This window comes from Urocampus carinirostris, chromosome 6 (genome assembly GCF_059441175.1).
Source record: "Urocampus carinirostris isolate Australia breed hairy pipefish chromosome 6, RoL_Ucar_1.0, whole genome shotgun sequence".
Classification (NCBI taxonomy): Eukaryota; Metazoa; Chordata; class Actinopteri; order Syngnathiformes; family Syngnathidae; genus Urocampus; species Urocampus carinirostris.
The window spans coordinates 29,694,480-29,706,859 of record NC_142354.1 but is presented as its reverse complement, the minus strand read 5'-3'; the positions used below and the strand labels follow the sequence as shown (position 1 = coordinate 29,706,859).

Below are 12,380 nucleotides of genomic sequence, written 5' to 3'. Positions count from 1 at the left end.
CGCTCTCGAGCATGAAGACTTCTTCTTGGCTCTTGGAGTCACTAATAGACAGTCATTTTCAGAGCAAATGTTCCGTGCAGGAAAGTAGGTGGATATCAAATCGGAGAGATAAGAGTGGGCAAGTCCGCGCAAACATTTGTATGTTAGTAAGAGAACCTTAAAGTTAAGAGAACCTTAGGACCCTACTGGTTAAGGGATCCGACAAACCAAGCAACCGAGCAACTAATATAATGCATTGAAAATTAGGTCGATAGCATTTAGCGGCAATAAGAACTCAAAGCTCATAAAATGTCTGCCGCTGGGCATCACACCTGAAACTTGTGAAAAAGAATGAATCGCCTGGAATCCACCCAGCAGATGCTCTGCATATTACTGACAATTGTAAAACTATTTTTGACTTCCCACCCCCTGCCAATGATTCAAAGATGTGTGTTTTTTCTTGAAATTAGCACAATTACTTCAGATTGCATTTTTTTTTTTTTTTTTTTTGAGCCAATGAGACCAACAGTTAGCGTGTCTGTTTTGAAGTTCTGGGGTTTGTTTTTGCCTTCTCCGCCCCTGCTTGCCGAAAACCTATGGACAATTTAGACTCTCTGATTCAGAGTGGGAGCAAATGGGGCAAACAGAAGTCTGTGAACTTGTCTCATAAGAAGGCCTTAGTCCTGCATTACCAAGGAAACGGTGTAGAAAGCCAGACTATCATTTTTTTCTTTTTTATTACTTGGCTTGTGGTTACAAAGGATGACCTGAGCTTAGCAACAACCAGTCCGCACAAATGTGTCTTTATACAAGCTTGACATTTCATTTTATTGACCTTGTTCTTCATGTTCATATCCGTTAGAGTTAAAGTTTGAATTAAGTGTGTCAGAATAGCAGATACGGAGAAAAAACAAATTACAAAGAGTTGATTACGAAGTTAAGCAGGTTTTTTCTCCAGTTTTTCAGTTGCAGTCAATTATATTGGATTTTAGATGGTTTTGTTTTTCCCATGTACCAGCATACACTTAGAGAGCTGTCCACTTTGTGTTCCAAAAAAAATGTGTTTAGATTACAGAACCAAGAGCAGGTAATATTTTTAGTGAATTAGAATCAATTTTACTGTCATTGATTACAACATACAGTAGTAACAACAACATTAGAAGCAGCACTCCAGGATAAACATGTAGTAAAATAATTCAAATAAAAATAAAATAAGAAAAAGTATTAAGATAAGTAGTAGTTGCAATGTTGGGCTTGTAGACTGGTGTATGTTTTATGTGTGTCAAACAATAACGCAAAACTTTCTTCTTGGGAAGGGATATTCGTTCAAATTAAAAGCTATGAAATACATATTTCTTATTGTTCTTGGTGATAAATATGATGTTTTATACTTGTGTATGTTACGCAATGTTGTGCTTTGAGTGTGCTAAACTAGTATAGGTGTTTTTATAATGCTGGTAACAATTTTTAGCATGAAACTAGGGTCACTATATTTTACGCCGAAAAGTAAAAACCTTTGCTTCTGTGCTGAAAATGATCTTCTTCTTAAATTGAATAGAATTGACTACATTGAATACATTTTTTCACAATGGCATTGGATGGGACAGTCCTGGATAATCATGTAATTAATTACTTGATAGGGAAAACAAATATTAAAAACAAAGAATATTTGAATAGAAAGACATTCTTTACAAGGTAGTGTTTGAGACTGGCGTAAGTTATACGTGCATCATGAAATATTTCAATGAAAAGTATTGCAATGACATTTAGCAGCAACGTTGTGGAAAAATCGGTATAAAGAAGGCACAGTGGATAGCGTGTGTGCGGCACAGTTCTAAGATCTTGGGAACATCTTGTGTGGGTTCTAATACAGCTACCGGACTTCCTGTGCGGAGTTTGTATGTTCTCCCTGTGCTTGCGTGGGTTTCCTCCGGGCACTCCGGTTACTCCCACATTCCAAAGACATGCATTTCAGGTGGATTGACCGGTCCAAATTGTCCCTAGGTGTGAATGAGCGAGCAAGTTGTCTGTCCCTGTGTGCCCTGCGATTAGCTGGCAACCAGTTGAGGGTGTCCCCTGCCCACTGCCCGATGATTGCTGGGATGGGCTCCAGCGCCCCGCGACCCTACTGAAGATAAGCGTTACAGATAATGAGATGAGATGAGATGAGAAGTTGTCCACTAGGGTTGCAGGGGCACCATTTCCTGTGGTGTGTCTTGGTCAAGCACAGCCTGGTGGCGCCCATCCCTCTCCAGGCCAACATGAAATAAAATGTTCTTTAACAGTTTTATGTGCTTATTTATGTTGGTGTTTATGTCATAAAATATAAAGCTACCAGTGTGAATCACACTTCAAAGAGGGGTGAACAAGATTAAAACTTTAAATTTGAGAGCACCGTAACAAATAAAAACAGTTTTACTATTAACATGCAAAACAAAATTTCAAAATATACCATCACTTAGGTTAAAATATTTTTAAGGCAAAATAAATTAAAACTCAAAACTGTATTTTTATCATTGCTATTAAAATGTCCTCCTATTATAAATGAAAACGCAAATGAGTGACCATATCAGGGTCCTGTGCTGCTCTCTAGATGTCGAAACTACTAAGTGCAATACGACGATGTGACGTAATAAAACAGCGACGCGGACCATGCTAAACAAGCGTCAGATTTTTGGTTGGGTTGAATAAATTCGGCACAAAATTATCTGTTAAAATCAGCATTGGGGCTTGAAGAAATTTGGGGTACGTGTGATAAATGCAAGAGCATTTTGTTGTGTTTGGACAGTGTGTTTACTAATGTTGTTAGGACGTTTATTTGTCTACAGTCGAAGATTTCCCAAACAGGGAGCTAGCTAACGTTAGCTAGCGCTAAACTCGTGAAAGTAATATTTTTTTTGAATAATCATTTTGGATTAAAAACTGTGCATTTTTTTCTGGATTGCACTAAGTTCCAGACAATAGGGTTGGTTAACTGTATATGCCGTTTTTGAATGTGGAATTGTATCCGTACCCACTGCTTCCGACGTATCCTATTTGCCTTTTGGAAATTTGTTATTTAGAGTTCTGATCGTGTCCGGATGTTGCAACTCTCTTCCCAGATACTGGCCAGGATTTTTGGTAAATCACAATGAGTTCTTTTGGCACCAATTTCGGTTTTGGAAACACTGGAACTGGTGTTTTTGGAAATTCAACAACTGACACACACAATCCCATGAAGGTAAACCACTAACTAATGTACATAATGTTCTACGTATTAATTATTCCTTTTAAAAACCTAGTACTTTGCATGTATCACTCAGGATGTAGAAGTGACATCCCCACCCGATGACAGCATTAGCTGTCTGGCTTTCAGTCCTCCAACCATGCCAGGGAATTTTCTGATTGGAGGCTCCTGGACTAATGATGTGGGTAATTTTAAGATTTCATCACAGCAATACAAAAATATAACATCCTTTGTCTGGCTCTGCTTTAGGTTCGGTGCTGGGAGGTACAAGACAATGGGCAAACTGTCCCCAAAGCTCAACAAATGCATGCAGGTCCTGTGCTTGATGCATGCTGGAGTGATGTAAGTCTTCGCATGTAAAGTTTTTTTTAAGACCAACATAAATGTTCATTATTCTTGTTTTTATATAGGATGGGAGTAAAGTGTTCATGGCTTCCTGTGATAAGACCGCTAAGATGTGGGATCTCAACAGCAATCAAGCAATACAGATCGCACAGGTAATATGAGATGCACTTTTGATCCACTGTTTAAATAGATGTAGGTTTACAATGCATAATTTCAGAGATGCAGATGTAATTTGTATGCCCCAAAGTAGCACAACAGTGTTTTTTTATCTTCCGACTGCAACCATTTGGCGGCACAGCTGCTGAGTAGTTAGTCAGTCAGCCCCATGGTGCATAGGTCCCGTGTCCAAGTCCAGCAACCAGCCTCTTGGTGCGGAGTTAGCATGTTGTTCTCCCCGTGCCTGCATGGGTTTTCCCCCACATTTTAAAAACATGGATGGCAGGTTTATTGGCATTTCCCGATCGTCTCTAGGTATGATTGAGTGTGTGAGTGGTTGTCTGTCCCTATGTGCCCTGCAACTGGCTGGCAACTTCAGGGTGTCCACTGCCCATGCATTTGATGGGCTCCAGCACCCTTATGACCCTAGTGAGGATAAGTGCTGCAGAAAATATATAGATGGATGGATGCAACCATTTGTAGTCCAACCCCATCCCATGAACTTAACCAACTTTTTCACATGCAGCATGACGGTCCAATCAAGTCTATTCACTGGATAAAAGCACCCAACTACAGCTGTGTCATGACTGGGAGTTGGGACAAAACACTGAAGGTGCATTATTTTGAAACACGCGTAGTATATTTTTAAACCTTCATCGATTTACTTTCTCGCATTTATTTTTATTGCAGTTTTGGGACACTCGTTCCCCCAATCCTATGATGTGTCTACAGATGCCCGAAAGATGTTACTGTGCCGATGTTGTAAGTAGTTTTGAAGACGGATCATGCAATAAGTTTTGTCAAATGAGTGTGTTTGATGCACTTGAATAACTCTAATATGGATTTACAGGTTTACCCAATGGCAGTGGTGGCAACTGCTGAGCGGGGCTTGATTGTGTACCAATTAGAGAACCAACCCTCTGAATTTCGCAGACTTGAATCCCCCCTCAAGCATCAGGTGAGTGTATATGTATATTTGTAATTGTTCTTAATATGGGACATTGACTCTACAGGGAGTGCAGAATTATTAGGCAAATGAGTATTTTGACCACATCATCCTCTTTATGTATGTTCTTACTCCAAGCTGTATAGGCTCGAAAGCCTACTACCAATTAAGCACATCAGGTGATGTGCATCTCTATAATGAGAAGGGGTGTGGTCTAATGACATCAACACCCTATATCAGGTGTGCATAATTATTAGGCAACTTCCTTTCCTTTGGCAAAATGGGTCAGAAGAGGGACTTGACAGGCTCTGAAAAGTCAAAAATAGTGGAGAGGGATGCAGCACTCTTAAAATTGCCAAGCTTCTGAAGCGTGATCATCGAACAATCAAGCGTTACATTCAAAATAGTCAACAGGTTCGCAAGAAGCGTGTAGAAAAACCAAGGCGCAAAATAACTGCCCGTGAACTGAGAAAAGTCAAGCGTACAGCTGCCAAGATGCCACTTGCCACCAGTTTTGCCATATTTCAGAGCTGCAACATCACTGGAGTGCCCAAAAGCACAAGGTGTGCAATACTCAGAGACATGGCCAAGGTAAGAAAGGCTGAAAAACGACCACCACTGAACAAGACACACAAGCTGAAACGTCAAGACTGGGCCAAGAAAAATCTCAAGACGGATTTTTCTAAGGTTTTATGGACTGATGAAATGAGAGTGAGTCTTGATGGGCCAGATGGATGGGCCCGTGGCTGGATCGGTAAAGGGCAGAGAGCTCCAGTCCGCCTCAGACGCCAGCAAGGTGGAGGTGGGGTACTGGTATGGGCTGGTATCATCACAGATGAGCTTGTGGGGCCTTTTCGGGTTGAGGATGGACTCAAGCTCAACTCCCAGTCCTACTGCCAGTTTCTGGAAGACACCTTCTTCAAGCAGTGGTACAGGAAGAAGTCCGCATCCTTCAAGAAAAACATGATTTTCATGCAGGACAACGCTCCATCACACGCATCCAAGTACTCCAGAGCGTGGCTGGCAAGAAAGGGTCTAAAAGAAGAAAAACTAATGACATGGCCTCCTTGTTCACCTGATCTGAACCCCATAGAGAACCTGTGGTCCCTCATCAAATGTGAGATTTACAAGGAGGGAAAACAGTACACCTCTCTGAACAGTGTCTGGGAGGCTGTGGTTGCTGCTGCACGCAATGTTGATCGTGACCAGATCAAAGCACTGACAGAATCCATGGATGGCAGGCTTTTGAGTGTCCTTGCAAAGAAAGGTGGCTATATTGGTCACTGATTTGTTTTTGTTTTGTTTTTGAATGTCAGAAACGTATATTTGTGAATGTTGAGCTGTTATATTGGTTTCCCTGATGAAAATAAATAATTGAAATGGGTATACATTTGTTTTTTGTTAAGTTGCCTAATAATTATGCACAGTAATAGTCACCTGCACACACAGATATCCTCCTAAAATAGCTAAAACTAAAAAAGCCCCACTCCAACTTCCAAAATATTCAGCTTTGATATTAATGAGAGTTTTGGGTTCATTAAGAACATGGTTGTTGTTCAATAATAAAATTAATCCTCAAAAATACAACTTGCCTAATAATTCTGCACTCCCTGTATATATTGATCTTTTTTAGCACCGCTGTGTGGCCATATTCAAGGACAAGCAGAACAAGCCGACCGGCTTTGCTCTAGGAAGCATCGAGGGCCGTGTCGCCATTCAATACATAAATCCCCCGAATCCGTAAGATCATATAAAATCTTCTAGGATACTTTCATAATAGGCTTTGTTAACGAAGTGTGTTGATATGTTTCCCTGTTTTCAATCAGAACCAAAGACAACTTTACCTTCAAGTGCCATCGGTCCAATGGAACCAACGCAGCCACACCACAGGACATCTATGCCGTAAGCCTTTTTTTTCCCAACAGACACTGGGTATGTTTATATGCAGGCAATAATCTGTGTGGAAACGTGCCAGTATTCCAATTATGGAAAGCCACATAAACTTGCATAGAAATTCAATCGAAGTCTTAATACGACTGCAAGTATATCAAATACAGACGCTACCTTACTTACGACCATTTGACTGACGAAAAACTGTAGATGCGATCAATTTTTTCAGGGTGTCAAAATACATCTGGACATACTTTAAGTTAGATTCTGTATAGTGTGCACCTTTTTACGTGTACAGGACATTACTGTAGTGCTTCTTTCTGCCGCTACCGGCCTGTGGTGGCACTGTGAGAGGTCACTCAGCATCCACTCAAAAGAAAAAATCCGCTTCCTCTTCCTAGTTCGTGTGTAAACATTCTTTACTGCATCTAGAGCGCGCTAAGAACTTTGACATTTTTATTGTTTTATACCTCGTGCATCCATTCAATACGGTTGGTGTAAAGTGTAAAAAAAGAGGCGAGCCATTTCTTTTGAAATGAAAGTGGAATAAGAAAACTTGATGGGGTTGAGAAAATGGTCGGTACTCTTTTTTTCGGCCACTTTTTATCACAGAGGCGGACCTCTTGAGGCGCACCTTCCCAAAGCAAATTAAACTTAACTTTATTTATCTTTATAGAACGTATTATTTTATGAAATGTTTATTTTTAACTACAAAACAATACAGGTTACTTATACAAGCCTTAAACATACTTATATAAACCTTAAGGATACAAAATATAGCACTGAGGCAACTTACGAACAAATTCAACTTACGAACGATCGTCCGGAATCTCGTTTGTAAGTAGGGCAGCCTCTGCAGTGGTTAGGTTAGTCTGATTACTTGTGCATGTAAAGGCATTTGAGTAATCCGATTTTTCGTGCATATGCACAGTTCCTCTATTTGGGATATTTATATGCCGCAAAGCAATTGAAGTAGACAAACAATACACAAGAACTCTGGCTAAATGGCCTCATGAGTATTGGTTGATTTTCACTGAACGTTTCCATTTTATTTTCTTTCTCTGCGGCCAAAATGCTATGTCCATATTAGAGCTAGGATCAGGCCTAAAAATGACCCAGCCCGAGCCAGACTGATTAACTTGATTTGAAGGCCCGGTCCAGAAGTAAACACAATGTTTTTTTATATTTTATTTGTGTGGAGGAAGGGTGATTTTGTCTATCTCTGACCGCGCAGCACTGAAGTCGTCAGCTTAGCGTGCATGCTGGGCAGATCTTCCATGGAGGTAAAGAAACATGGAACAAGAGATGAGTGGAATGTTAAAAAAAATCAGTGAGAAAACCCCGGCCCGACTTAATGATTGACATAGTGTGCCCGAATTTCGAGCCGGGTACGGGCCCGAGCCCAGGATTTTACCTCTCGTCCATACGTAGTGAATGCCTCAGTTGTATCCGTCAAATTATAGTGTAAGTCTAAGCTTCTGGGAAGCCACTTCAAAGCACACCTTGTTAACACAAAAAAAAAAAATCAGTAGCTCACTTTTGGAGTGAGGAGTAAAGTTAGCACGGTACTTTGTTTAAATTTTAGTGAGTGATATGAATGAAATCAATATTATTTTACATTCAAAAGTTAAATGCGGAAACGATGTCTTATTGTGTTGGTCCCACCTTACCTTTGTAATAAGAATACTTGTAAACGCCATGTATATATATTTATTTGTGCTTAGAAATTTAAAAGATTTATTCAGATTGCTCCAAAAATCCAACCTCAGATCCAAGTCAGACTATTCCTGCATATAAATGTACCCACTGTCCCTCTAACTTGACCACAGGAAAATAGTTTATTGAAGCACACATATGGGATTACTTCCCAACCAGGTCAACGCCATTTCCTTCCATCCCGTCCACGGAACTCTGGCAACAGTCGGCTCAGACGGTCGCTTCAGTTTTTGGGACAAAGATGCCCGCACCAAATTGAAGACATCCGAGCAGCTGGATCAACCCATCACGGCCTGTTGCTTTAACCACAATGGCAACATATTTGCATATGCTTCAAGTTATGACTGGTCAAAGGTAAGAAGTCTTGAGAACGTTTTTTTTTTTTTTTACAACATAACTTCACCAATGGTGATTTCTTAAGGGACACGAGTACTACAATGCCCAGAAGAAGAACTACATCTTCTTGAGGAATGCAGCGGAGGAGCTGAAATGTCGGAACAAGAAATGGTGAGAGGCGGGCAGCGTCTGATGCTAAACTCGTCAAATGGGATTCGCTCTTCCTCAATGCCTACGTGGTTCGAACCTGGCCTATGGTGCCGCAGCTAGCATGCGTGGAATTGAGTCGCAACGCTGATTCTACAAGTAGAAAGTCTAGCGTTCCGGTTCAGTGGGAATAGGGATTTACACAAGTGACTAAATCACTTTGATGGCTTTTGTGGCTTCGACATCTGTAGCATTTATATTCCGCGTGGGTGGATCGATAATAGAGCTTGGAGGTGTTTGAATCGTGTCTTTGCAGTGAGGCGTAGTATATCACTTGGAATGCTTGGCTATTTATGAAACGTAGATACAGACTAAATTATTATTTTAAAGTTATTTAGTAAAGCAAGGCCATTTTTGTGCTGTTTATTCTATGCAAAATGGGACATTATTTCTACAAAATAAAGAGCCTCAAATAAACCGCTCCTTTACCGACTGCCTTCTCTCTTCTCTGTAGATTCTTCTTGCCAAATTGCATTTGGCGCATGGAAACGCAGAAAACCAGTTGCATTTGTGTGTGCACATGCTCAAGAAAGACTCCTTCCATTCGACAAACACCCCGGACCAGCTATCGTCGCACTACTTCCTGTCCATGGACCATTCAAAGTCTGACAAAACCCAGTGCTGGTGACAACTGCTTGGAAATCTATTTGCATACATATGGACGGTCTGTCATTCCTTACATCTGGGGATAGTATTATTCAGTGTCTTTATTTTACACTTTTACGAAGGTTGACCCCTTTTTAATTTGTTACACTGTGGTTTATCTTCAGAATTTTCATGTAAAATAAACAAGTGACAATTATTTGAGTTTGATTTATTTAATCCTTTATCTGTGTTTTTCCTTTTTCACAGACATATAAGTTCAGTAGACCCCCGAAATGCGACATTAATCCGCTCTTATTTTTATTTGATCGGTTACGGCCATGCAGCCAAGCGAGTGTAATGATGTGAGTGCCTTTTTCACATGTCTTGATAATTGCAAGCTTAATTTGCACGGTTATTATGTTTTGCTTCTCCCTTTGGCATCAACAGGACACATTGGAAATGAATAGTAATAATAATAATAGATAGTGCAAACAAAATGCAGTATTGTATCGTAGACTCGCAAAGCACACGAGATTCCGAAAAGAATGAAGAACGAGGTAGCTCAGCTTATCGGCATTTTCATGTTGTGACACAAAACAGTAGCAGACTAGCATTTTATATGATGTCGACCAATAGTAGACAGACTATTTGGACACACAAAATATTCAATCAATGATGTTTTAGCAGAGGAAATGCCGTAAATAGGAGCCCAAAAAACGGTCCTAAAGATAAAACGTAAGGCGGGGGTAGTCATATCCTGAGGATCTACTGTATGTACCTCACGGGGCAGATGAGAGCTTTTGACCTCTTTTCACTACTGTGTGTGTATTACAAGTTTACAACATGCCTACACTTAGATTTTATAAATGTATTGTTACTTGTCTCGACCAACTACGAGTATTGACCAGCAGGTGGAGCGTTTGTTCTGTTTTGGCTGAGTACATATTTTTGATCAGGTCACCTAGATACAAAAGTAATAACAGGATCACTGATTAATACATTTTAAAATCCATTTGTCGCTGGAGAGACATATCCTAATATATTGAATGAGGGTTGCCAAAAGAATATAAACGAGGTCACAGTGGCGACAACAATAGCCATTTGTGAAAAGTGAAGCTGGTTATTGAGCACAATTGTGAATTCAATTTAGACTATACTAGAAACTTTGAGCCTGACGCTTGGTACTTTTAGCGGACTCCAATCGAGCAACGGTTGGACTTTTTCTCTCCCCCTCCATCTGCACACCACTACCCTCTCTTCAACCGCTTTCTGACACTGCTTTTCTCTGTGGAGCTAAATTTAAATCCTCACCACAGTTCATTTAGGAGCTTAAAGTTCAAAGAAAACAGGGTTTATAAACATTTGGCTGTGATGCCACACAAGTAGAACAAAGCAGTCAATGGAAATAAGGTCTGCTCCAGGTTAAAAGGTGATCAAGGTCTTGAATAATCATTTTTTTCCATTCTATTTTATATTCATTTTAAATTGTGTGTCATCGGGTTTGCAAGTTGGTTTGGTCCATTCAATCTCGTATTGGTAAATAAATATATACAAATAAATATTAAAAATCATATTTTTTAAAAAGTAAATAAGGTATCATTGATTTATTCTTTTTTTTCTACTGCAAAGTTGAATCTTGGGCAAATTATTCAAATTTAAAAAGTATTTTTTTGTGATTCCATCATTCGCTTTGCTTGTGTTCTACTCATTTGTCATTTAAAAAAAAAAGAATCAGTTGGGGGAAAAAATTGCTATCTATTGTATAGATGAAAATGAGTCCAAATACAACAACCCTAAATTTATCAGACTCATTTTAGATGTCCAGGACACCAATATATGTAAAAAAATGTATACAACATAATAGAATTAAAAAGGAAAACAAAAACTTTTATGGGTCACAAGATTAATGCAGATAATTCATTCCATGTTCTACTTTTGTTAGTGCTATTGACATCAAAGAGATGGCAATAGCAAAACGATCAAACCAAATTAGAGTTGTTGTTTTTTAAAGTCAAATAGAACCGAATTGTCTTTTTCGTCATTGTGTTGTTTATACAAAATTAGACGTGGCACTCACAGTGGAATAAAATACTTATAAGATAAAAAAAAGAATTACATTAGCACAGATATATACTACAAGGTAATGCTTGTGCACTGTCCTAAGTTGTATTGTACATCAGAAAATACTGCAATTAAAAAAGTGCTGTGACATTATATCAGATAACTACAATGTTGTGCCCGCGGTAGCCCCAAAAGACCACATGTGTAGCTTGTGGACTGGTTCTGAGATTATATCATGTGTCATTGTGATTTTCTTGGAAATATGATTTCTAACTTGCATATTATCTAGTGATTGACTGAGCCTATTTTAACCTCTAATAATTACAACCTCAATGTCGAGGTCCGTTTTATCTCTGACGAGCGGGATGATGCCTTACACCGAAATACAACGGTGACCAGATGATGAAGGTTCTGTATCTGCGTCATAAATGTAAGATTCTCCTGCTACTTGTAACTATGGAAACTAGTGTTATCTGAGGTAAACAAACCTCTTCCTAAAAACGGCCTGAAGAGGGGTGGGCGCTGCCAAGCTGTACTTGCCCAAGAAGTAACAACATAGTGATATCATATTACTTGAGGAACACATATCAAACCGGTAGCCTTTTAAGCGACCCAGTAACAAAAAGTAGCTCGCGATTTCAAAAGGGTTGGCATTAGATGATTTTTTTTTTATTTTATTAGTGTGACCTATGACTATTATTATTTATATTATTGTGATCATTATTAGCTTATGCAAATAGTGGGCGTCTTTTTTGATTCGGTGGGTTTTTTTATGTTACAGTTAAGCGCCTCTGAAGGACAAAGGCAGGTGCAGCGGGGGTTTCTAACTGGGCGGGGCAAAAAGGGCAACGCAAAGAACTTGTTCCACAAGCGCTACTATGATTGGCTAAGAGTTGTGCGGGGGCGGAGCAACATGTCTGGCTTATAAAAGCT

At 39.6% G+C, this 12,380-nt stretch overlaps 1 protein-coding gene across 2 annotated transcripts; it reads left to right on the top strand.

Moving 5' to 3' along the window:
• The first annotated feature begins 2,563 nt into the window (after nt 1-2,563).
• rae1 (ribonucleic acid export 1) lies at nt 2,564-9,603 on the top strand. Of its 2 annotated transcripts, XM_088338682.1 has the most exons (13): nt 2,564-2,724; nt 3,081-3,199; nt 3,282-3,386; nt 3,455-3,547; nt 3,616-3,702; nt 4,233-4,319; nt 4,397-4,468; nt 4,557-4,664; nt 6,286-6,392; nt 6,479-6,554; nt 8,418-8,612; nt 8,680-8,765; nt 9,256-9,603. In XM_088338682.1, coding segments are annotated over exons 2-13 (1,107 nt in total). In that variant the 5' UTR covers nt 2,564-2,724; nt 3,081-3,109; the 3' UTR covers nt 9,257-9,603. The 2 variants fall into 2 exon arrangements, with proteins under 2 accessions (XP_088194808.1, XP_088194807.1); XM_088338681.1 differs by lacking the exon at nt 9,256-9,603 and having other exon boundaries at nt 8,680-8,769.
• Nucleotides 9,604-12,380: the final 2,777 nt, after the last annotated feature.